Source organism: Notothenia rossii (genome assembly GCF_949606895.1).
Source record: "Notothenia rossii genome assembly, chromosome: 4".
In the NCBI taxonomy this organism is placed as follows: Eukaryota; Metazoa; Chordata; class Actinopteri; order Perciformes; family Nototheniidae; genus Notothenia; species Notothenia rossii.
In genome coordinates, this window is record NC_136902.1 from 17,180,089 (window position 1) to 17,207,357 (window position 27,269).

The following is a 27,269-nucleotide window of genomic DNA, read 5'->3' on the forward strand; positions in this document are numbered from 1 at the left end:
GTGTGTGGTGGTGGTGTGAGGGGGTGTAGGCCAGAGGAGGAGGGTGTGGTTAACGGTTACAGTGCTCACAGGAAGCCGTGGGGCTGGGAAAAGGGAAGTGAACCACCCCCACTCTGTTCCAAGGCCGCGGCGGCGCTCTCTTCGGAGCTGGAACCAACTGACCTCAGCTCACACCACACCTTTCAACCCTCTACACACACACACACACACACACACACACACACACACACACACACACACACACACACACACACACACACACACACACACACACACACACACAATCCATCACCACGAGAGTTACATATAATTTAATTTTAAACGTTTATTGTGATATATGAACTATCTTAAGCTGTTACTTCTCAAGTAAAAGCTATCTTAAGCTATTTCAATTGTAAATGAAATGAATTAGGCAATGGGCTAAAATAAGTACAATTTATTAAATGACAAAAGCCTCTAAGACATGGGAGTATTATAGTAAGTGCCCATAAGCAACAACTTTAATCTGATCATGTGTTTTGTTTATAAACCAGCAATAATTTGGCAAAAATATGATTAAAATTGAATTCCTTCAAGTCGAGCCCCTTTTTATTTTCTTCCGTGACATGAGTTGACCTGAACATCCTCACCGAGGCTCAGACTGCGCTGTTTGCCAGCCGCCTTGGCTCACACTTGGCCACCATGATCTGTCTTTTCTGTCCACGCACATGTTCATTCAACTCATTCATAGGAGCCAACTGACCCCGGGCGACAAGCTCAAAACCCTTCAACCCCCTGTCAGCTGACTCACAAACAGAACGCTGTGGGGCAACAAAGGTTAAAGCCAGGAGAGCTAGCGTGAAAAGACACACACATTCACACACAAACGCACACAGACTGTAGTCATTCCAATATTAAAAACATTTATTTTTAATTGAACAATATACAGACAGATGACAGAAATAAGCAGGTTCCCTTCTTCACCCATACGATAAAAGCCAGTGTGTAATATACATTGAGTCAGCATTCACCGATGTGACCCTGGTCATCCAGGTTGCCCATTATGTTACCTTGGTGACCGGGTTTAATCTCTCCACAGAGAGCTGGATCCCAATTTGACCCTTAACCCCGATGAAAGAAAGGTCACCGGGGTCACACACTCCTCTTGTCCATTTTCTACAGGACCCATTTCCTTGTGCTTGTTAAATCAGTTTGCCTGCAGTGACAGAAAGCTACTGTGAATATGTTTACATTTAACCAAGTTGTTTTAATTTGATTACTGCAAACCAGAATAAAAGATAATGTGGGTTCATAGTAGGGAAACAAAAATAACAACAGTAGCGGCACTTCATTTGCGGTGTGACAGGGTGCACCTGCTGTCTCTTTAGACCCTTTTCATAAAGACCTTTGAGTTAAAACAATACCTGAAAACCAACATGGGCCAATAAACCAATGGCGGACATTGTGATACATTAATAAACCCAAAGCACATGTTTGTTTTTAAGGCGCAGAAAACATTTTCACCCTCTCCAGAAAAATATCATATGCCTTCTATTCAACTTTGCTCTGTTGGATAAAAAAGAAACATTGTCAGAGACGCAAAAGTTGGATTTTCTATTTCCTTTCACCATTAACTGTATGATTTTGACATGTGTAAATATAACATGCTTCTGGAGTAACATAATACGGTAACAGTGAAGCGCTCTTATTATCTGGTATGGAAACATTGCATTGATAGTTAGTAGGAAACAGAACTGCAAACATTATCAAACTCAATTAAAAACAACTGTGAAAGGATTTCATTTGTACAAAATCTGACACCTGTGAGTTTAACGTTTGATTTATACATACATCTAAGTGAAAGGTCATAATGTGAAAAAGAGCTTGCCACATATTCTCCTGAAAGATTTTGCAGATGCCACGGTACAAATCTAACAAGAAAAACAAAGAAGAGTGTGCTTCCTAAAGTTGAATGCCGCTTTGTTCAATGCCTTTGGTAAATCATTTTCACATCATTTTTTTATTCTAATAAACAGTTCATAAAGCAAAGACACAAAGTGAATGAATCTCCCAGGCTGACAGCGACCAGAACAATCTAGAAGTCGGCTTTCAGAGAAAAAAAGGAAACTGAAGTGTTACGAGATGCTGCAAATACCACGGTGCATCTGACAGTACTATTTTTGGATAGTTTTGAGAAAAGATACCCGACAATAATTATTGTGTTTCCTAGAGTTTTATTACATTTTAGGGTTAGGGTTGTGTTTTATGCAGGATGATTAAGCACATGTTGAATTACATTTGCGTTACTAACTGGCCGAAATAGAAATTCTCAGATTCTTTAACATTTATTTAAGCTTTTATATTTTTCGGCACAGACAATCTATGCACAACAATGATATATAAATAATAGCTGCATAAAATATTGAAATTAGTTTCTGGAACCAAATAAAATATACATTGACTGTATCCCTCCATGAAGGATTATAATATCCGGTAGCCTGTCTTTTCTATTCACTAACACGTCTCATCAGTACGACAACATGAAGGTACTGAAAATGCAAGTACATAGAAATACTTTCTCATCCTGTATTTGGTATTTTATTTGGCATTCATCATTTATTCTAGTCTGACAAATTGTGATTGTTAACAGAAATTATTTGTTTTGCAGATGTCAAATAAGATAATAATAATAATAATAATAATAGCAGAATGAATTACCAGCTTTATTCTTAAGTAGGATCCAATAACAATGTTAACCAGGTTAAATATATCATAAAACGTGGGTACATATAATAAAATATAAGTCTTGTTTTAAAATAACATCAGATTTCAGCTCTGTCCTCGTGTCGTTACGATGTGAAAGCAGCTTGTGAGGTGACCTTCACCATCCTTCTTTCAGTCATTTTCAGTAATTATGTAGCCATTCATAAAGACATTTTTTTTTTAAATCCTTGAATGGTTGATTGAGGTGATTTAGCTTTGAAATAAAATAAAAAATAACTAAAGTAATGTTCACATCAGTGACAGCCTGTGCTCTCTGGTTAGTGTGTACACTGCTCCCTCTACTGGGGATATGTTCGGGGAACTGTTGCTGCTGTGTCTTAATATTTTACCTGGGGAAGTCAGTGTGAGGATAAGAGCCCCTTTCAAAGGCCATTTAAATATATTATTGTCATTTGTATTAAGTGGAAGAAATAATTTTTGCCACATTGTTTGGATATGCATTATTTGATTTCATTCGATATATTAGAAGGACCGGAAAGGTATATTTTGACAATAAAGTCAGGCAAGTTTTAGATATTGAATGCAATATTCAGAAATTAAACAGTAAACTAATTATTAATCAGGTTGTTTATCTGATGTTTAGATCTTTGCTTATTTTATAACAGAATGCATATCATCACAGTCCTGGCAGATTTTCTTTTTTGGTGTTTCTCGTCCTAATCTGCTGGCGTGAGTTAGCTTTTCATGGGCTGACGAACCTGAGATTGAGCCTGAAATCACCATTCTCAGGTAGGACAGTCCTCGAAGAACTACTCAAGAATTACAGCGGACTTTGGGCTCCACGAGCCTCAGCACACAGTGTCCACACTGAGCGCAACTCCTTCAACAAAAACAAAATAACTTGATTAAAAATATGTAATATATGTACATTTGACGTAATTGTGGTCTTCTAGGTAATTTATGCAATACCATTTATTTGAACAAACACAACTTTATCAAAAGAAAGAAAGCACATTAACATAATAGTGTTGGTTGCACTTATAGAATAGTTTTAACTAATTATCTTAAATGTAACAACAGTATCTCCTAAAATAAGCTGAATTGTAGGTTTGTTATGTTTGTGACCAAAATAGACTGTTTGTGAATGTTAGAATTTTGGCGGCAGAAAAAAAATTTCACCCAATTAGATAAAAAAAAAATGTAAAAAATACAATTTAAAAAACATTACTTAAAGCAACAACTGAAATATTCTGGTTGATTTTGGTTTTATATTTCCACATTATGCTGTAAAATATTTATCCCGTTTATCTTGAAAGAAGGATACAGGTGTTGTTCCCAGTCTAAAATGTAATCTAACTTCAATATATTAGGTTTAATCTCATAAAGTCAACAATGCAATACATGAAAGGCTGTGTGTAAATGCTCTCATTCAAAAATAACACCACATCTGGCTCTCTGTTGTTAGCTAATGCACTGAAACCACTCAGTGAGCAATTAAACACTTCTCGAACTCAGCCTAATGCACACACTGCCTCACATACTAAAAATATCTAAATCACCCTGGCCTGACTTTATGAGGATAGCCCCGTCTCTTAGAAATGTAACTCTCATGATAAACTATGCAGATGGAGAGCACAGGAGAACACAAACACACCGATAAAGCGAGAGTGAAAGGGCAGCAATGGAGAGACAATACTTTACCCTTTTCAGCAGACTAATCCAAACCCTCCTCTCATGATTCAGAAATCCACCGTCTGAATTATTCATCCTCAACTCTCTGCATTAAGCCACTGCTGTGTTGGCCTACTCACACCATCACTTCAACATTAACAATCTAGACACACTCTCTCCCAGATAGCACATTAACCAAGCAAATAGCAACCATAAATACAAAGTTATGTTTTATGTTTCCTCCCTTTCATCTCGCACCAATCAACACAATAATGGAGGATTGTGGCAAGTTTGTGAAGTCTCCTTCTCTCTAAGAGCTTCCTCTGTGTACTTCTTACCCACATGGCAGACCCTCTGACTCCTCGGACCCAGTGAAGGCAGACAGGGAAACAATCTTCATCTTTGAAAAGTCAAGAGCAAAAGAAGGCGCACAGGAAGAGAGCAGATCAACCTTGAGCCAAGCTATTGAAGGGAGGATGAAAAAGAGGCAGGTTGTTGAGCTGAAAAAAGGCCACTCCTGCTGCCCTCACTAAGCTGTGACCTCATCGTGTTCAGAACTACGAATAAGGATGCAACTCACACAATTACACACACAATTACACACACACACACACACACACACACACACACACACACACACACACACACACACACACACACACACACACACACACACACACACACACACCCACCCGCCCACCAACCACCTTCCTGTTTGTCAGTGCTGGTGGTAAACTTTCCACTGACATCTCCACTCAAAGGGCCAAATAGGATGTTTTCATGCAGTTTGACATTAAGAAATAAAGTACACATGCATTGAATTAAAAAAGTATTTAAGGAATGTCACCAAACAATGGCAAGTAGAAATATTATGCTTTGGTGAAGAGGGAGTGATACATGTTGTGACTGAAAAATGAATAGCCGCCAACAAAGGTTTAAATAGACAGCTAATTATTACGTTTTAAAATATCACTTTATAACATGTTTACACCAGCACTGCACATCTACTTTTTTTTTGTGAACCACTTTGATTTGCTTGTGTTGAAAGGTGCTGTATAAATAAATGTGCCTTGCCTTAATGTAACTGGTTATTATATTTTCATCAGAAGTCAGCCATTTTCAATGTTGAAGAACATTAAACAATTAATAACAACAAAATAAAAGCTTTCAGTTGTACGACAGCTGCATATTTAATTCTGGATTAAACTAGAGCACAAGAATAAAAAATGCTTCTGCCGAGCTTCCTGATAAATTTAGATCTTGCACGTCTTTTGAGTGTCATCCTCACTCCCCCTTCCTGTGAAGAAAGCTGCCTCTTGTGGGTCAATATCTGCCTAATACGCTGCTGGTTTGTAATTGTCCATCAGCCTCATCAAATGTGTGTCAATCAAACGTTACCGTGGCGGCCGTCTTGACAGCTGTCAGAGTGATAATTATGGAAAGTGATGGGAGATATCAAGGTTCCTTTCCATGAGAAGAGGACAACCACAATATCCTTCCTGTTCATTTTCAACTAAAGGTGTTACAATGTTTGATGAAGGGAAACAATATAGAAGTTAGAGGTATACGCTTAGTGCTGTGTGTTTTAATAACCCTGACCTCATGGTTTTAACTGACACTAAAGACTTTAACTGGGGTAAGCTTGTTGAAAATATGACATCAATTAAATAATACACGTTGAGCCATTTAAAAAGCTAAACTGCACTTTTATTGAACATATAAAAACATGCAGCAGCAGTAAACACATAACAACACGCAGTCAAACAGGCTGCAAACACAATGGATGAATGTTCAGTTCAATGTCTCACTGACAGTTGTATTCAGCAGTAACCGGCGCACAGTGGCAGGTGACTGCATGGAGAAATGCTAATGGTGAGCCGACAGTAGTAACAGTGCTTGTAGCTAACGTGGCTACAAGTTGCATTTTCACGTTTGTATGTGTTTCCCCTTAAGGGTGTACATTTGTTTTTGTCAAAGAAATGTAAAAAGAAAAAGTACAAATAAATAGCTTTTTAAATTATCATATATTTATATATAAAGGCCTATATAATGATTTTTTTGTAAACAAATTATGCAATACATAATAATAATAATTAATTGTGAACTTGTTGAAGATCCTATTAATGAAACTACATTTCAATTTCAAAATGAATATTCAACATTCCTCTTTCTCATTGCAACAGTTCAAATACAGTAACCAAATGAACCAACATTGTGGAGTGCGAACAAACCCTGGCAAACATTTAAAACAAAATAAAGGGGCACCAACTTTAACAGACCGATCTCATTAATTGTAATACTTATACTAAGTATAAATATCAGGCACTGACAGGACATGTAGATGTTCTGAGTTCATATGCATCCCTGACTCAACAGCCCCTTTTTATACCAACAAATGCCAGCTACTGCAGCACATACAGAGGCATTCATCAGGAGGGGTTACACTGAAATAAACATTAAATCGGTTTTTATTGAATGCAGATGACCTATTTTCATTGCAGCTAAAAAGATACATAACTGGCCTGCTGACTGGTCAGGTCTATACATAGAAATATGTAAATGAATGATATGCTGCATAAATATACAGCACATACTTTTGGCTGTAAAATGAAAAAGGCTTTTCTAACCTAACTGGTTGGGTCAGCATTCACAAAGTGGAAAAAGTGTGAACCAGAGAGCTGAAAGAAAGACGGCTACACCCACGCATTGTTTCGATCGAATGGTCTTCAGAAAGTGCCTACGGCGATGGAAGTTGAGCAACACAAGTTCATGTTCCGATTTTACTTTTGAGAAAGTTGTGAGGAAGGTATATGGTTTAAAATAACCTTAAAAGCTTGATGTCTTTTCCTTTTACGGCACGTGCAAATTCACATTCAGTGTGTCGTCTACAGTACACGGCTTAAGGCCAAAGATTTATTTTCGAAGCAACATGCCAGCAAGTTTCAGAGATTGCATTAATTTAAAAAGTAAAATAAAATATTTGGACAACATGTAAAAATAACTCACTTCACAACAGCATTTACATGAGATAAAATAATATACTTTAAAATTCAAACAAGGTGACTGTACAAAGCAATGTTTTGTTCTGTTTCAGTTGATTTGTCAGGGCCCCTGGTTTGGTTTGGAGGACACGTTACAGCCCAACAGCAGCAAAGGGTACGTCCTCATACTGTCCTCCGAAATGCACGGCTCTGAATCACCTAATAACTTAGTACACTGCTAAAAATGCAATCAATAACTGGGCTCATCCATCTCTTCGTCGCTCCAGTCGGGGGGTGCATCTGTTCCAAAGTATCGATCCCCAAAGTTTCCTACAACAGAGAGAACGTCAGCGTTAATTTAAACTGAAATATAATTGACATCAAGTATTGATAATGCGGGGAAAGACGGTAAATATAATGCAATAACAGCATATCTTCATTTCAACATTACTCACCAATGCCAGGTATGATGTGGAAGAGGTCGTTGACTTTCTTGTCGACAGCAGTGGTGATGATTTTGACCTGTGGGAATGCGTACGCCACCGAATGGACTCCCATCTCTGCCATTAGCAAGGACACGAGCAGGATCTTGTTCTCCTGAACGTCATGGTCCTGGGAATGAAAACACACACACGTGATTAAAGAATACATGAGGGAAGCGATTCACTGCAAGCAGCATAGACTTGTGACCAATCAGGCGCACCCACCAGGAGGACTCGCACAGCCATCATGGCAGCAGCTCCCGTGGACACAGTGCAGTCCATCAGGACCACGTGGTCTTCACTGATTTCTTTTGGTAGACGCAGGTAATGAAGCTGAAAATGTTTAACAGGAAGTGGATTAAAAGTACTATCCTGTAGCTACCTCTTAATGTATGATATGAGCAAAAAGTAGGATGGAACAACAGGACCATGACTTTGCAAGAAAGTCATTGTAAAATATTGTTAAATCATTTGTTCATGTTTTTTTTTAAGTTTCCATATGTGAAAAAGGACAATAAAAGTAGATTAAAGTGAAGTTAATGCAATATGTTTCACACAAATTGCATATTTCGAATCTGTACCTCTGGTTCTCCTGTGTCCTGGTTGGTTTGGATGAGGATTTTGCCGATGCGGACATCTTTGCACACCGCCCTCAGAGCGGGCTCCATGGTCTCCCCGGCGCGCAGGATGGACACGCCTGTGATCTAAAGAAAAACAAATGGAAAGTAAAATAATAATAATAATTTAAAACAGAGGTTAATTGCATCAAAACTCTTTTCAATGGTCCTTAAAATTAAAAAAGGTCGTCAGGAAGTAAATGGAGTTCACTCACCCTCCTCCCGTCAAAAGTCCTGCCTTCATAATCCTCTCCCTGGGGGGTCTGCACTAAGTGGACCTGAGATAATATAAAAAATCATAACAGTGTGAGTACAATGCTGATCACAGCACTGTAGTGTTCTTTAGAAGTCAATCATTTCATGTGTGTTAAGCTGTATTTTATGGTTAAGGTATGGAAACTTTCTATTGTGGTGACTCAATACGTTTCCATCTGACTCTCTTTTCAGCAAATACAAGCACTTACTCTTTTTCCATTCAGCTCCCATTTGTGTTTCTCTTTCACCATTTCAAGGCCACACATTGTACTGTATGTGGCTCTGCTGCTTTGTCAGCTTCTTCCTACCCATTGGCAATATCAGCCTTTCTTTCTCCCGTCTCTATCTACGCCCAGATATCTAATGGTTCATAGTCAATAATCTCCTGCTTCATACAAAAGATCACAGCACCTTCATGCAGCACCGTGACATAATTAACAGTATAAATAGGTGTTTATCACCTGCGAGGGGAGGAAGGAGAGTGCTCGCTCAATCAGCAGACGCATCAGCCTCTTGGAGTAGAAGATGAACTCATCGCGGCTGGTTTCCTTGTTTCTAAATGTGGTCATGAACAAAAGAACGGTACAGGATTTATGATGATGGCAGCTTTCGTACACAACCGTTTTTTTCTCTCCTTTAATGGAAACAGATGTTGATTTCTTAGCTCATACCTGATGATGGTGTGCATGCCCTTAACCTGGGGTGTGCTGTCCAGAACACTGAGGGTCTGGGGGAGGGGTTGGGCCTGGTGTGCAGAAGCCAGTGCTGCTCTGTAACCACGGCAACAAATAGTAGAGCGGGGGTGGTGCGGGGTGAGAGCAGCGGAAAGAGGGAAGATGGACAGAAGCATGAATACAATGCACATAATTACAATGAAGTGTGCAGGTTTACACCCAAGCGTGCACACGCAGTACTGTACGCACATTCAGAAACAAACAAACCCACACCGACGTGTAAGTACATGCAGAAAACAAAGTATATCACAAAGAACTTCTGAGGAGTAGTTAGAGCAGAGATAATGGTATCGTGTAACCACTTTATAGGATGGCTTGGGGAAAATGCAGAAGCACAAAACTGCAAAGCTCACAGTGCCTGAGTATTTCTGTGGGAAATTACAACAGCAGAGGCCGTGATAATGGAAAATAAATGAAAGCTGATCAGTTGTTAAATTAACATAATGTATATGGAAGGAAATGTCACTGTGTGTAATGAATATATGCATGATGGACATTTTGCACAATAGGTCTCTACTATTGTAATAGTTCCCTCGGACTCCACACACTAACATTAGGTTTGAATATGTAGTTAGCTGGGTCTACCCTGGCTCTAGAGCAACACACTGTTACAAATCCTCAGTGATGCAGTCATGTTGACACTACAGTGTCCACTATGTCACTGAGTACACACTAGCCAGATGCAAAGAAAAGAGAAATCATAGCGAATCTGCTCACATATCCCAGCGGAGTTTCCTCTATAGGGAGTTTTTTCGACGAAACACAACAATCACAACACGGGACATAAAGACAACAAAAAAAACAACAGAAAGGAGGAAAAAATGAGAAGAGACAACATCAGGTGGATGGAGAGATGGAGGGATTATCACACGCAGTGAAGAGTGTGACAGCTTTACATTGTCAGATGTGCTTCCGACAGAGGTACTCTCCCATTTTAAGATAAAGAATATCTCTGCATTTCATATATCAGGATGAAGTGGATGATTTAAGCAACGGGACATGCTTCGAAAGCTATTTACAGATTCTGTGGGAAAATAGATTTTTGATCAGATGTTGATATCTATAGACGTGCATCAATTGCTGCGTGGGAGGTGCGCGAGCTGTCGTGCGGCTGTCACTCTTTCACCTTGTAGAACAGTAAAGGTTGATATTTCAGCTCACAGGCCTTGGCACATCCTGTGTCTAAAGACAGGCAGCGAGCTCACTTCCTCTCTCTTTCTCTCTCTCTCTCTCTCTCTCTGTGTCTGTCTCAGATACTGTGGCCGACATTCAATGGAAAAACTCAGCGCTTTGTAGCAGGGTATTGGAAACTTTCTGTGTGGCTGAGGTATGTGATAGTCAACAATAGATGCAGCAAGAGCTTCCTCTCTCTCTCTCTCTCTCTTCTGTTATAGTCTCTCTCTCCTATTCGTGCTGCCACTGAGAGGAGGGGTCAGTGACTTGACTCATTGGTGTATTTTTAGACACAGCAGGCAGGAAGAGTGTAAGTTGTCATTTCTCTAAAAAAAGGTAGAGAGAAGAAAAACCAACTGCTTGACATGAAATGCTGGCTGCACCACACCACATCCAAACTTTTGATCTAAATGTAATGTTGGCAGTGGTTTTAAAAGTAGTTATTATAGTAAGTCAGGGTGGACTACAATATTTTGGCATAGTCTCATGCTCTTCTGACTGATCTCCAATTAGTGGTATTTGCTGTAGAGTTAAGACAGCGCCACATGGTGAGGTGCCATGGCAGCCAGCAGATCAGTGGAAGCTAGAGGTTGGTTTAGCTGGCCTCTTTTCCTCTCTCCCCGTAAGAAGCTGGGGGAACGGGACAGATGGTGAGGAGAGAACGATAGACAGGATAAAGGCCACTCTACCTGACGTTGAGCTCGCGCTGAGAGCCATGGGGGCAATGCGGGGAAGTGGGGGGGGAGAGAGGGTGAGAAAGCAGTACATCAGCATGTGTGTTAATGTGTGTGTATGGTGGGGAGAAACAGAGCAAACTAACAAAGTGCTCCCCACGAGCTAAAATGGGCCTTTGGTGAAAGTTAGTGCAGGTTGTCAAACAAATCCAAAAGTCAAACAGCACACTCTGGATCAGGGTGGAAGGGATTATTCTGAAGGATGAACCATGGGGTTTCTATCAGGGCCGTGCAACTGATGACACCTCTTTGCTCATCAGGACTGAATTATTTCAGAACAAATATTTAAAATGTAATCATATTTTAATTGATATGAAAGCTTTTAACACTTATACATTTAAAGTAAAGTCTTGAAGTTAGTATGTTATGGATGATTATCAACTGAAGATTAATAGTGTTAAAGCAAATGGTAAAAGTTAAATAGCTTATTTAACTGCACATGTATTTTTTTGTTTTTGCTAGTCAGCCGACTCCACACTTTTTCACCAATGATTTTCCATGACCTTTACCTCATTTTCCATGACCAAAAACATTACTCTTTCTCAGCGTACCACTGAAAATCGTTTATTTTAAGATGGAACAGGAAAATAAGGTCTGCATATGAAACATGTTGTGCCTATCTAAAACAAATCAAATAGTAGGCTTACTAGCTTCTACACGCTAAAGCAACTCAAATCTCTCAGCAGCAAAATACCTCTAAGTTTCATTACTGTACGATACAGTATTTATTATCGTTATCGTATTACTATTTTGGCGATTAGATCAAATATAAATTATATTTGATGCAACTTTAGTTACATTTCCATGAGTTTTCCAAAACTTTGGGAAAAATATTGTTTTCCATAACTTTTCCAGGGCCTGGAATTAGCATTTTGAATTTCCATGACTTTTCCAGGTTTTTAATGACCGTAAGAACCCTGTCATTAACGTTACTATGATGTGAATTCATTTTTAAAAGGCTTACATTAAATTGATTGACCTTGAAGGACATCTTAACCAGTTGAATATGTAGAAGCAGAAAATGTAATCAATTACCAAAAGACATAACAAATGTTTTTCCAGAAATGAACATTCAATCTTTTGGTTTCAGGTTCACTTTGTTTGTTTTACAATTAGGGCTGTAACTCGGGAATAATACAGTTCTAACTAATTTTAGACACAAATAAGTAAAAAATCGTGACTGGAGACTTAAAGTAAAACAAATAAGTAAATCCTGAAACAGACTAAAGGGACTACAATAACTGCTACTGTATCACAATACTTCAAAACATCTATATCTAACTTCACACTCACTAAACCAGACAGAAACATATTCATCACATTTATCCTGCCCTTTAATGTGTTAGTGTGGTTCATCTTCTGTCCACCAGAGGGAGGGATGGAGCTTGTATTTACAGACGGAGCTGATGGCTGGTTGATGCTACACACATCTGAGTGTGGAGCATCCCAACAGAAAGCAGAAATCAGAGAGGCTAAATGAATGCTATACTAACATGTCTAAAATCTAAAACACCATGTAGTGAGACCTCTCTTACCTCCTCCAGCTGACTGTGGACATGCTGAACAATCAAATCGATGGCCACCATGTTGCCACCGCCTGACGGGACGACAAAAACAAGGTGGCATGATGTTAACTTAGAATCATAGGTCTACAAAAATATACAGTGTCTTATTCATTTAACAGCAGTAAAATGCAATGTTGATCAAATTCCTAACAAAATAATTTTTTTCTTTATTCCCTGTCATTGTAATAGTAACCTGAGTTTTAATAGTGAACATACTTTCACTCTTTTTCCCCATGGTGCAAAACAAATGGATATTAAGCAACCAGTCCTTCCAACTAATTTGACTGTAATTTGAATATTTAGTTGAAATGAATTGTCATATACTTGTACTGTATTTGAGTTTATAGAACTGTACTTGGATCGAGACTATGAAATGTTTTTAGTTTTTGTTGATGGTTTTGTGTGAACCTGCCCAAGGACTGCAGATGGAAATAAGATCATCTTTCTCCTTTTGAGATGTATTTGTATGCATGGTCCTTGTTCAATGAAGACATAATAAGCTATAATATACCTGTGTGTACATGTGTGTTTCAATATGTGTGTGTGGAGAATGCACGTACCCCGTGGCACCACAATATCAGCCAGCCGCATGGTGGGTTCAATGTACTGCTCAAACGCTGGCTTTACAAACTTGTTGTACTGTTTGATGACGCCCTCGATGTCTCGGCCTCGGTCTGTGATGTCTCTCCTCAACCGACGCACCAGCCGGATGTCAGAGTCTGTGTCCACAAAGATCTTCATGTCCAGCAGCTGACAGGACAACATGAAACGGAGAGGAAATGTGAACATGAAAACAAAATGAAAAAGAAAATAAATATACTCTTTCTGCTTATTTTTGTGTAAAACTCTAGGATCACGTGTGGTTCCTGTTGTGTCAAGATATTTGAAGTCATTGTGAATTGGAAATGTTACCCGTGCTTTTTCTTGACAATCAGTTTGAAATGCTCCGAAAAAAAAATGTTTTTAAATATGAAACAATGCATCCTTGATGAAGAGAATTCAGCGGGAAAAAAAAAATGTCCTCAGTTTTGTTTAACATCACATTGGAGCTACACGTATGCGGTGACTTTTATTCATTCTCTGTAAGTTATTCAGCTTTTGTTTTGTATCACCTTACCACAGATGTGTTTCACTTACTTGTCTAAAAGCAAGAATAAGGGGGCAGTGTTTTTAGTGATTTAAAAAGCAATCCTATTCACATTCATATATACAGCACAGCATGATATTGAACAGGTGGCAAAATGGCAATTCGTTTTTTAAAGAATGATTATAACTATTTATTGTAGTTGAATGCTTAACATCTGCTGATGTCAAAAGACAGCTTTTTAACAGCAGTTGAAAAACATGTCAATCAAATCAAATCCAAATAAATCAATTTGGAAGTAATAGATAAGGATAAAAGCTTATTAAATAAACAACATTTTACGGTGGAACAATGAACTTGTCAGTGCTCTCTGGTGGAGAAAGTTTGCCCCTTCAAAATATCTTTGGCACTTATTAACCGATGAATATGCAGATATCAGTAATATAAGATACAATCCCCTGTTTTTATATATAAATTGCGTATTTTACATTTGAAAAAGTTGATGAGCTTGTTTTTGCATAAACATCGCTGGTTTATGTGACAGCAGTAAAAGGTGACCTCCCATATTATGCAAATAACAACATGTTTGACAGAAGCACGCATCAGAATGAACCTGACACCAGCTCTTTACGATGACTAGTTAAACAATTTAGAGGAGATTAAGTTTGCCCTACCTGCAAGAGCTTTTTATCGGCGAAGGCCATGATTCCCTCGAAGATGATAACACTGGCTCCATACACAGTTTTCTGCGGAGGACACACATGCAGGTGTTATTAGAGTAGAACAGACATACAGTGCATGGTCATACAGAAAGCACATGTCTATTAGGGCTGCTCAATCAATCGTATTTTAAATCGCAATTACGATTATGGCTTGCAACGATTACCAAAACAACGTAATCGAAATAAAACGATTATCTTTTTATTATTACTTTTTTTTAATTTTTTTTATTGGTTTTTCAGTTGAATTATACTTAAAGTTCAGGGTAATCAACTGTTCAAAACATAATGTTAAAAAGAAATTCTCCAATAAATGGATGTTTTCAAAGTAAATGGATAATTGTTTTTAATAATCATGATATCAATTATTGACCCAAATAATCGAGGTTATGATTTTTGCCATAATTGAGCAGCCATAATGTCTATATTTTAACAATCATCATGATCAATCAAACGTTGACAGATGCAGGTGATGGGGGAATGTCTTAGTGGAGATGGACATGAAAGTATTAAAACAAGAATACAAAAAATGGCTCGTCAGTGACCATCTGGAGCAGTAGATTTGAAATGTGACTCTCTGGTGAGGTGGATTGAAAACCTCTTAGATAACAGAGAAACTGAGATTATATGCAGTTACGCCAGCAAGCTTATTCATTAACTTACAAAGTGCATTGCCATGTGTTTTAACATGTGCGTTCAGCCTTACCCACTCCTTCTGCCTCCCATGAGTTGTAAAGTCATACACAGGGATTTTCACACTCTTGCCCTGCTTGAGTTTGCGCAGGGTGTGGCTCAGCAGATCGAAGTCAAAGGCATCGGGGTGGTCAAAGTTGTAGTCGTTACTGGCAGCCATAGTCTGCTGATCTGGGGACAGGACCTGAGGATCACAACAATGTTGGCATTAAATTACAGCAAACTTGCAAAGATGCTTTAAAAACTGATTTCATGAGAAAATAATGTCCTGTCTCAGTTTATGGATTTGTATTTGCACACATTAACGTTTGCATATCAAACATAAGATAAAAAAAGACTGATAAAATGTTTTGACACATGCTCAAGTAATGGTTTGCCATATACAGTGCCTTACGAAAGTATTCACCCCCCGTGCCAAAAATATAATATTTTTGGGGGGATTTTATGGCAAGACCCCACACAAAGTCAGTGAAAATTGGTGAAGTGAAAGAAAAAAAAGAGCACATTTTGAAACATACATAAAAAATGTAAAACTGAAAAGTGGTGTGTGCATATGTATTCACCCCCTTTGCTATTGAGCCCAAACAAAGACCTTCAGAGTCACACAATTATTTAAATAAAGTTCACCTGTGTGCAATCAAGTGCCTCGTTATCTCTAATTATTATATTAATTAATTATTATTATTATTATACAACTGTTGTAGAAGGCCTCCGTCTTCCATACCACAGCAAGTGGCCTTTCTGAGCAAGAAAACGACACCATGAAGACTAAAGAGCTCTCCAAACAGGTCAGGGACAAAGTTGTGGAAACGTATGAGACAGGGTTGGGTTATAAAAGAATCTCACAAACTTTAAAGACAACGAAGCACCGTTAAATCCATTATTTTAAAATGGAAAAAATATGCCACGACAACAAACCTGCCAAGAGAGGGCCGCCCACCAAAACTCTCACACCGTGCAAGGAGAGATCAGAGAGGCAACAAAGAGGCCGAGGATAACCCTGAAGGAGCTGGTAAGCTCCACAGCAGAGAGAGGAGAATCTGTTCATAGGACCACAGTAAGCCGTACACTCCACAGAGCTGGGCTTTATGGAAGAGTCGCAAAAAAAATAAGAAAACATGTTTGGAGTTCGCCAAAAGGCATGTGGAAGATTCCCCAAACATGTGCAAGAAGGTCCTGTGGTCGGATGAGACGAAAATTGAACTTTTTGGCCATCAAGGTAAACGCTACGTCAGACGCAAACCCAACACCTCTGATCACCCTCAGAACACCACCCCCACAGTGAAGCATGGTGGTGGCAGCATCATGTTATGGGGATGTTTTCATCTGGCAAGCTGTTCAAAATAGAAGGAGTGATGGATGGAGCTAAATACAGGGAAATAGTTGAGGAAACTGTTTCAGTCTGCCAGAGATTTGAGGCTTGGGCGGAGGTTCACCTTCCAGCAGGACAATGACCCAAAGCATACTGCTAAAGCAACGCTACAGTGGTTTAAGGGGAAACATTTCAACGTTTTGGAATGGCCTAGTCAAAGCCCAGACCTTAATCCAATCGAAAATCTGTGGTATGACCTAAAGATGGCTGTACACGAGCGAAACCCATCTAACCTAAAGGAGCAGGAGCAGTTTTGCCAAGAAGAATGGAAACAAATCCCAGTGGAAAGATGTGCCAAGCTTATACTGTAGACGTATACCCCAAGAAACTTGCTGCTGTTATTGCTGCAAAAGGTGGCTCTCCAAAGTATTGACTTTGGGGGGGTGAATAGTTATGCACGCTCATGTTTTCTCTTTTTCATTATTATTTCTTGTTTGTTTCACAATAAAAAAATATGTTTTGCATCTTCAAAGTTGTAGGCATATTGTGTATATCAAATAATACAAATTCTCCAAAAATCTAATTAAATTAAATGATTTAAAGCAATGAAACAAGAAAAATGCCAAGGGGGGGTGAATACTTTTGCAAGGCACTGTAATTTACACCAGTTTATGCAAAAACACTTGGACACAGATTACTGTTAAAGAGCTGTTGAAGTTAGGAGACCTAAATTTAGGAGAACATCATGCGCCACTGTGACGTCTGTACCGTGTGTGTGTGTGTGTGTGTGTGTGTGTGTGTGTGTGTGTGTGTGTGTGTGTGTGTGTGTGTGTGTGTGTGTGTGTGTGTGTGTGTGTGTGTGTGTGTGTGTGTGTGTGTGTGTGTGTGTGTGTGTGTGTGTGTGTGTGTGTGTGTGTGTGTGTGTGTGTGTGTGTGTGTGTGTGTGTGTGTGCGTGTGCGTGCGAGTGCCCTAGGGTAGTCTATCATTAAAACCACAACATGGTATTTGGCAGTTTCAAAACAGCAACGCCCCCTTCTCCAGTGAACTGAATACATTCTAAAAATGATAAACTGGTGTTACCCTGGGGCATTTGAACCAACATGAAGAAAACGAAACAGAAGATTATGAAATGTTTTTTTGGACAGGCTAAATGTTTGGGATGGTGACCTCTGGGAATACTGTGGTCGAACCGGCCCCTTGCTGAGGACTACAGTATCATTAGCTGAGGGTAAATCCCTCCTACTCCGCACAGCTTGTCAGATGGTGGCAGGATTACATAACCGGATACCGGAGGAGGAATACAGGGGCAAGAAAAATGGCTCTTGCTTGCTTGCCCTCCGTAAACCTTTTCCTCTCTCCCACTTTGCCCATCGCTGCGCTTTTCTTTTGACTCATCTGCCTTTTTAAATGTAGTCCTTTCCGTCTCTTTTCTCTTCATTCACTCCCCTTATCCTAAATCCCCCTCTTGGATCCAAAGGCACTCGTATTATCTCTTTCACTCTGCGTTCTGCACTTAGTCTCACTCTCTCCCTTCCTTCAGGGCACTGCGTAGTAAGCAGCCAGATCAGTCATAGATACAACTTAATACAAAAAAAGTAGAAGTGGTTTATTAGAGTCCTGAAGTTTTTATCTCTAGAATCTGAAAGCCTTTGGACTGATGTCAAGATATGAAAAAACATCTCAGAATCCAGGCCAGCTATATTCTAAATAATAGACAATCTTAACCTAACAAAACCACCCTCCTAAGAAAGTGTGTGGCAGATGAATGGACACACAACATATAGTTTAAAACGCACCTTGTAGAAAGAGTCCATTGAGAGTAAGACAACCCATGGCACATCTAGAGCTTCAATTATTTTCCTGGCTACGGTTGTCTTTCCTGAAGCGCTGCCGCCACACAGACCTGTGACAAAACATTAAAGACATCAGATAATATTTGCATACAAGTTGAACTGCAAAATGTATTAAAAAATACCTTTGCTAGGTTGGGATATAACTCACTAGCGCTAGCTTGACAGGGCAAATTAAGTTAATTTTGAAGTGGCTTCAGGCTATTATCTGAATATAGTGAGACAGGCAGAGACACATACCAGGGATCTTACCAAGGTGTAACAGCAAGGGACTCAATTCTAAACACTAAGACTACTTACACTAAGCACATGATCTAGTGTAGGGCTGCTTTTCCTTCCGTTTTTAAAACCCACTAGAAAAAAATATGTATTGGCATTATGTGTCAGTATGCATTTTTCTCTATGACAATGCAACTTACTAGAGTACTGCAAGTCCTCTAAATGATACAAAGATATGCAAAATAAGAAACCATTACTGCTGTTACATTGTGGCGTGTAACTCTTTGTGTCTTACCAATGACGAAGGCCTCTTTGGACTGTGCTCCATGCTCGTTGTACCAGGGGGGGCGGCCGGCAGTGTAGATGGTTCTTTTGGAGGTGCGTAGGAGAGGGGGCTCAGACTTGCACTGGCTGGTGGTCCGTTTCCTGGGTGAAAGGCCTGTGGTTACCACGGGGAGAAGCCGGTCCAGTGATCCCTCACCACCTCCACTGCAAAGCAACAAAAAACAAAACAAAGTATACAATTACCTTTCTGTCCTCTTGTTTTTTTATCGTATGGAACTGAACACATTAATGACTAAGCATACAACTCTATACATTTTGAGAACTACTAATTCTTGACCTTTTATTTGCCCAGACGTGAACTAAATCCCCATAAATATAAACACTTGTATTTGATCAAATGCTATATAACACAAGGGCTTTGGCTTGACAGCAGGATGGGGGTTGTCATTTAACTTAGTAAACCATTTGATTGACAGCACAACCACTGCTGATGAGTGTCCCATTGGACAGTGGTGATAGTTGGTGTTAAACAGCCAATAAGGCATGGCAAGAACAACATAACTATCACGATGAAAATGTAATCTACAGGAGAAATAATCCTTTCATAAAAGTGATCAAACAAACACACAGACAGTCTGTCAATTCGTGTTTGCAACTGTGGGATAGAAAAGCAGAAAGACAAAAGTGACCCTGTTAACTGACAATTAGCGTCCCTGAGTTAGAGGTATTGCGTCCTCTCGTGGGTTAATGTTCAAACATCTTTAACAGGTGAGCTTTGTCCCATACTGTGTACACTATGACTGCCGCATCAAAGTACACTAAGGTTAACTGGGTTGAAGAACATGACTACTGTCCTCCAGTATTCGTAACACACTAAGGGTGTAACCAGTAACACGACAGTGTTTTGACAGAAAGCAAAGCTAAAAAAGGCCATCATAAAGAAAGTAAAAGAAGCACATTCAAAACAGGCATAAGCCTCCAATGGGAGCCGGGTACAGAGCGAATTTGCATGTTTGACTATTCAAACATAACAGGTTGGGCATCATGTCTTCTTTGCAACACAATACCAGTATATTTCCACAAAGAAGATGCATGTACCTTTGTTTCTATTATTTCAACAGCATCAAATGGCTTTTGCACTCTCGTAACAGTATCTGGCTAACATAGAGAACAATAGTGTTTATTGTGGGACATGACTCAAAGATCGTTTATTGTCCTTCTGCAGATCATGGTTTCACAACATTGAGTTGTAGCTCCAAGTCCATTCATGCTGCACAAGAAAAACTAAACAATTAAAAAAACTAAGAAGAGCATAACAGAAACAGCAGAGCATTCCTGTGGTGCTGAAGAACATCCAGCTAATGGTTGTGACTCATTCAAATGCAGGGCAGAGAACAACAATACAAATAACTCATCTATTGTTGACAAACCCGTCTAGATTATTATTAGTTTGACGAGGTCTGTGGTCTCTGTGGTGCATTAGCTGGCGTACACAAAATACTTGGACATCAACAGTGTTCCAATCACTTTTATAACACTCATGTCATAAATAGTAAATAGCCGAAAGGATTTGTGGCGATCAAGCATCGCCACAAACTCAAAATATGTAAATAAAAGCATTCTCAAAGACCCTTTGAGGAACTTTATGAATCAACCTACCATAACAACTAGTGAAGGCGGGCCAGGCACAATGCCTCGGACCCTTACCATGCCTCCAACAGGGAGTCACTTTATTGTGCCCCAGTCAATCCTGAGATAACAACTTAGTTTATGATAATGTCTTTAATAATGTCTTCAGTGATTGTAATAGTCTGTTTTATTGTTTCTTGTCATGTGTCCTTGATGATGTTGCAAATAAAGCTGCTGAGATTCAAGAAACATTTCAGACTTGATTTGACAACTTTGAAGCAACTTTATAGCATTGATCTGTTTGCAGTTCATACATGTACTTATTATTACAATAAGCAGTATTTATTCCACTGCACAATCATTCATTTAACATTTAATAATTTGCTTATCTTTTTTTATTTTAAATGGATATAAACCTCTGCATTTACTTGCACGTTGGTCTTTCAACATTTAGATTATTGTATTTTATTTGTATATAGTTTACTTCTGCATTTACTTGCAAATAGTCTTGCATTATTTTATTTCTGTATTGTTTTGTCTTGTAAATATTTCTGAGCCTGGGACACAACGTTGTCTTTGCCATAGAAACTGTAGCAACAATAAAGCTTTGAAACTTCAATCTTGACAACAAAGTATTATTGTGTAGTGCCATATACGTTTCTTTGAGTGACAGTTTCTAGCAACACAAAGCAGTATTCAAGTCCTCCAAACTGTAAGGGTTGTAAACAGCTTGATACCCTAACTAAGCATTCCTAGATGTACCTTTATTTATCAGTCACCTTTCAACCTCCAACTCTTTGTGCACATACACATCTCCAGTTGGAGTGTCACAAGTCAGACGAAAAGCAAACGAGAGAGACCAAAGATCGCTCAAATCGGACCAGGGTCACCTGAGCTTTGATGGAGCCGGGGAGTGGGCTTCAGTATCGATCATGTACGACTGAGAGAACACATAGATCATCGAGCACAGCACACTCCACCTGAGTTATCAGTTAAAGCCGAACCCGGGTGCCATAAAAGAGAAGTTGGATGTGCTGAATCATTCCCTTGTGTAGGAAGTACAGTGACATTACTCGATGCTTAGTGAAATGCTTCTTTGTGAAGAAACGGGGTGTCAAGAGGTCTGATCTTTTCAACTAAGAATTTTAGCAAAGGTCAATCCTTTCCTTTCTTTTAATGACTTTGAGAGAGTAATACATTGTTTCATATCCACTAAACTGGATTACTGCAATGCTCTGTACATCGGAGTAAGCCAGGCTTCCCTGTCTCGCCTACGGCTGGTCCAGAATGCTGCTGCACGCCTCCTTACAAGGACAGGCAGGCGTGAACATATTACGCCTGTACTCGCCTCTTTACATTGGCTACCAGTCAATTATAGAATACAATTTAAAATGTTATTGTTTGCATACAAAGCCCTAAATGGTTTAGCCCCATCGTACCTGGCAGATCCTTTAAAACCATACACACCCACACGGTCACTGAGGTCTGCTGACAGACTCCTTCTGGTCGTCCCTAAATCGAGGTTGAAGCAGCGAGGAGACAGAGCCTTTGCAGCTCCAAAATTATGGAACAAATTGCCCCTCCAGGTTAGACTTTTTCCAACTCTGCCTGTTTTAAAATCTTAAAAACCCACTTCTTTTCCCTTGCATTTACAGGCCAGGTGACGCTTGTGCTTTTAAATGTGGGTTTTTATCTTACTAGTGTTTTGTATTGTTTTTAAGTCAGTTTTTCAGTCTGTGGCTTCTGATCTGGTTTCATCGTCTCGTGTCTTACATTTGTTTCATGTCCTGTCTGTTTTTGTATGTATTTATGCTATGTTTTTATATAGTTGATGATGTACAGCACTTTGTTTAACTGTTGTTTTTAAATGTGCTATAGAAGTAAAGTGGATTGGATTGATTGCAGGGTAGAGACCATCTATTAGCAGGAACAGGAGCAGTACATAACTCGGAAGGACTTGGCTTACAGTACATGTTGTTTTGTTTTCCCTTCTTAGAAATCCCAGACATGTTTGCTTTGAAGAGGGGGCCAAAGACCACTTAAAGGCAGCAGATTCCTTTGATAAAACCCCAACATTGAATCTATGGAGCATTACTTTTCTTTGAAATTGATATTTATAATACCATGACATGTTGTTTGAAATAAGTCAATCTAAACTCCATTCTACTGTTCGCATCATTCTTCATACAAAACACCTAAAACACAACTTAACTAACTCTTTACTTCATTTCAATTTGTATTGACTCCTTTTCATTTGTATAACAGAACAATTTAAATCTATAAAAAAAATTTTTTTTACCACATTTTCCACAAAAACATCGGGTATCCGGACAAAAACATTTTTAAAAAGTCACTCGCATGGAGTTCCTGTTGTTTCATGACAGATGCAAATATTCCCGGGCCGTATCAAAGCGAGCTTCAGACTGTCTTTATGAACTCTTTAAAGAGAGAAGCTCTAACAGAATGGAACAGCATAAATACTCAATTGGTAAGTACACCTGAAGTAACTACAGTGCACACAAAAACATTATATGAAATATATAAATAAATAAAATGCACTTACCTGCCATCAGATCTTAGAGTCCAACAACCAGATATTCTAGCTCCTGAGTAGGATGGTAGAGAGTTCATAACCGGAGAAAGATATGGGAGGCTCCCACTGTGTGTATTGCACAGTCTGTGTTTTAATCCAATATTACTGCCAACAAGTATATTCAGTATAAATACACACTCACGCACAATAGAGCATTTAACAGCACTGCCCTCAGATGCAAAACATCCAGAGAGACAGAGTTAGAGGTTGGGCAATATGAGGGGAATAAGATCAAATGAGAAACGAAACTTTTAACATCAGTTTAGCTTTCTGTTTCTTCTATTCAGTGGATCAATAGAGGGAGAGACAAGGCACTGCAGCTTGGTAAAGAGAGCGACCTCAATGTGAAAGTACAGCACAGTTTTCCCTCCTCTTTCCCTGTGCTTTACTCCTCCCCTCAGTCGTCCGGCCAACAAATGTAAGAGGATAACCTGCCCTACAGATTATGTTCATTAGGTGGTATTAATAGCGCCAGGTTAGAGCCTTCCCACTTCTGGTACACACAAATACACACATGCCAAGCCCGGGTCATCTGTTTTTGACAGTCAGTGTTGTAATATGTGTGTAGAAGTCAAGAAGGGACTAGGAGAGAGCAATAAAGACATAGATAAACCAGCTGGGTAAAACAAATCTGCTTTAGGCTGTGCTGGGGTGAGAAGAGAGGGGGGGAGTTGACAGAAGGGAAGGGCAGAGAGGGAGGCAATGTGCTTTTTGCCCTGCAGGGAGCTGCCATGTCTCTATGAGCCTTACATCAGCCTGACTCTGGAGACGTCAGCACAACATAGCAAACATACATACACAAACAGAATGTGTGTAGTCCCCTCCCTAACTTCACTCACAGTGAAGGCTGGGGAGTAAACAGCATGATGAAACCCAACACTACTGCTCTATCAGCTGACAGAGGAACAACCCTAGGCCATTTCCTACACAGAACACATAAAGTCACACGTGCACACACTCGCACTCCTCCCGGGCCACAACTTGCACAGACAAACAAATCGTTATTCTCAGGGATCAGAGGAGGCAAACTAATTGTTTCCCAGTGCAGCAAAAACAAACTTTAGAACTGAGCAGGCCACAGCTCAAGAACCACATGGCTTAGAGACGCTACTAAATAAGATTTAAACCAACATTTAAAAGCTTTTTCCAATTTGGAGTATGGATTTGACAAGACCTCATTTCGGTTAACTTCCTTGTTCAAACCACAGGGGGGAACCACGGTACTTAATTGTTTTTTTGTTTCTCTCTTCACTGCAGCTTTAAGACTGTCGCTGTTGCTGCCGTCAGGGGACAGCTGCAGAGCAAGAAAGCCATCTCGAAACAAGAAGCCTGAACTGGTTGCCATGCCAAACATTCAGCTGTCTGTCTTTGGCAACAGAGACACTCTGAAGGGTCTTAGGGCCAAGTGAAATGGACATTTGCTAATATTGTAAGTACAGCGACAGAAATACTAGACTACAGATTATATGCAACCTATAACCATGGACATATCTATTTGTGTCTCAGCAATACTTTTATAATTTCGTCATTAATGAAAGTGAATGTCTTAAATGAAAAAAAGGAAGTCACATGGGCCATGAAAAGGTACAAGATATCCTTTAACAGGATCCAAAGTTCAAATGCTTGTCTTATCTTGTTTGGAAACTAGGACAGTTATGTAAGTAGATATTTGGGGTGGGCAAAATAACAAACCATAATGGTGCTAAATTAAGTATTTGTGAATATGTTTTGTTTATGTTTTCAGGCGTGGATTAAAATGCTTCTTGTTGGGTAACATTATATTTAGCAACTTAAAGTGCTATCAGTCATTTGTGCTCACATATTTCTGCCAGTTTCACGTCGTCAAGATATACTTCAAAGCTAGTGTGTTGACTCCACCCTGAATATTCATTCCAGTATGGCTTTGTCACGTTAAACATAATGCTTTTTGAACAGGTTTAGTGAGTGTAAACAGGAATAACCCCTCAGTGGATAGACCAATGCAGCAACACCCTCTTGTGGCTCAGTAGTGTACCAAGTTTAGTTGTTTTACTATTGCTGTGGGTGGTTACAAGAACATACTATTGGTCAAACTGAGTCGATATCACAGTATGACGTCATGTATATTCAGCTAGAGTAATAGTCACCTAAATCAAATGTGAGCTCTATTTGTAGCCTCGTTTCCACAAGAAGGAGGACATTTGTTTCTCAGGAAATAGCCTTTTACTCATGCTGCAGTGCCAGCAGAAAATGCCTTGCTTCCTCCCACTGCTCAAAGAAAAATGCATGTAACTGCTAAATCGAGGCTTTTGATTTATCTATTGGGACAACCGTCACACTAGCATGTTTGAGGTCATGTTAATTATTTTTATGTTTTTCTGGTTTGACAAGATGACTGTGACGTTATGAAAGGAGGGGCACCTCGTGTAAAATATGAGAACTAAGCGAAGGAGTGGACAATACGAAGAACTTGAAGTATACTGCGTTGATATGACAGATGTAATAAACTAACAGTTATGCCTCCTCCCTGCCATGACAGCGACATGTTAACTGCTTTTATGGTAACGTTACAGTGACAGATCCAATGAAGGCGCACAGTCTGACATGTCGTGTTTCCGTAAAGATGTTTAGCCTAACCAACTGCCTGTGAATTTTATTTTATAAAAGTCGGCTAAAAAAGTCGTGTTATATGAAATCAATGGTCTTAAAAAACACTCTTAATTGTAACAGTTTTACCTGTTCGACACAGAAGAAGTTATCTCTTCGTTCTCCATCTTTGAGAGCCTTTCTTCCCTGCTAACGGCAGACACTGCTACTGTTGACAATCAGCTGTCGAGGGCAGAGTTAGTGCTGAGGCATCATGGATCTTGTAGGAATATCATATGTCACCATTCCGAGGCTACCTCAGCGTTGGTCCTGCGTATGGACTTCAAGCCCCAGAATGCATCTGTTCTGCACTTTCGATACAGCCAGCAGTGTGTAGGCTACAGTATATAACACACACACTACACAGCGCCTTCCTAACAGCTGGCAATGGGTGAGGTTCAACCTTATATATACAGTCTATGGGTTCAACAGGCCACGTGTGAGATTTTACAACTGAATACAGACCAGGGGCGTTTCCTGGACCTGGAAACATTCGGGGCTTAGCCCACAGTTCACATTCAGGTACATTAAGGCACCGGGCGCTACAGTGGACATTTCTACTGCAAAACTCCCCACACGCACATACACAGTGGCCTACACTTACGACTGTTACAATGAAGGCTCGATGATCAGCTCACAGCATATAGGTGTAAGCAGGGTTAAAGTGCTATTTTTTTTACAAGTGGAGGGTGGACCTAACCTCTTCTGGGGGGTCCTCACCTCCTCTGGGGGGGTCCGAGGGCAAGCTCCCCCGGGAAGATTTGTTTTTAAATATTGAAGTTAAAAGCATCAATCTGGTGCACTTTGAGAGCAAAATTAAGAGATATGGATACATCTTTCAACACCCATATGAAACAGAACTGTAAACAGATTTTCTTTTTCTATATGGATATTTTACAAATCACTCCCCTGTGACTGTGTAATGTAAGGTAGCTTCGATGTAGCTATTTCAGGGTCATAAGTTTTGATCATTCAAAAAAATGCAATTTATTTGAAAGTTCAAGTTTTTATCCTCAACTTTGAAAAATACTATGATGTATTCAAAATAAAAATAAGTATTTGAAATCATTTTTCAGGTTGAATGTTATTTTGATTCAGTTCAGCAATTTTTTTTGAATAAAATATTTATTTTCAGATTTCACTTTTATAGGCCCTACCTATTTTGATATTTGAATCTTTATTTTTTTTCAGTTGCAGATTTTTCGTTTTCAGATTCAAAACAATTATTTTTTCAGTTTCAAATCTTGTTTTTTCCGGTTTCACATTGCTTTTCACCTTCAGATCGTTTTTCACTTTCAGAATTTTTTTTCGCTTTCATACTTTTGGCCCTGATGTTGCGTGGGG

At 39.4% G+C, this 27,269-nt stretch overlaps 1 protein-coding gene and 1 long non-coding RNA gene across 4 annotated transcripts; one reads left to right on the forward strand and one right to left on the reverse strand.

Moving 5' to 3' along the window:
• Window positions 1-6,059: 6,059 nt before the first annotated feature.
• Window positions 6,060-26,275, reverse strand: uckl1b (uridine-cytidine kinase 1-like 1b). Of its 3 annotated transcripts, none has more exons than XM_079678955.1 (15): window positions 26,016-26,275; window positions 19,089-19,282; window positions 18,521-18,627; window positions 15,425-15,595; window positions 14,674-14,745; window positions 13,476-13,665; window positions 12,886-12,947; window positions 10,161-10,180; window positions 9,381-9,479; window positions 9,171-9,264; window positions 8,670-8,732; window positions 8,419-8,541; window positions 8,063-8,170; window positions 7,811-7,967; window positions 6,060-7,685 (listed from the first exon to the last, which is right to left on the reverse strand). In XM_079678955.1, the coding sequence occupies exons 1-15, from the start codon at window positions 26,051-26,053 to the stop codon at window positions 7,606-7,608; spliced, it is 1,578 nt and encodes a 525-aa protein (XP_079535081.1). In that variant the 5' UTR covers window positions 26,054-26,275; the 3' UTR covers window positions 6,060-7,605. The 3 variants fall into 3 exon arrangements, with proteins under 3 accessions (XP_079535081.1, XP_079535080.1, XP_079535082.1); XM_079678954.1 differs by lacking the exon at window positions 26,016-26,275 and adding an exon at window positions 23,271-24,561; XM_079678956.1 differs by lacking the exons at window positions 10,161-10,180; window positions 26,016-26,275 and adding exons at window positions 11,306-11,322; window positions 23,271-24,561.
• LOC307037816 lies at window positions 20,246-25,803 on the forward strand. Its single transcript, XR_013807785.1, has 2 exons — window positions 20,246-22,293; window positions 24,558-25,803. It is a non-coding gene; the product is annotated as an uncharacterized lncRNA (long non-coding RNA).
• Window positions 26,276-27,269: the final 994 nt, after the last annotated feature.

Bases quoted from the DNA above. Each gene is read 5' to 3' on its own strand.
- uckl1b (XM_079678954.1), bottom strand. From the start codon at position 23,338: ATGAACTCTCTACCATCCTACTCAGGAGCTAGAATATCTGGTTGTTGG. The intron at 15,596-18,520 runs GTGCGTTTTAAA...TGTGATCCTCAG, and splicing joins CAATGGACTCTTTCTACAAG to GTCCTGTCCCCAGATCAGCA. The intron at 7,686-7,810 runs GTGAGTAATGTT...TCTCTGTTGTAG, and splicing joins CCACATCATACCTGGCATTG to GAAACTTTGGGGATCGATAC.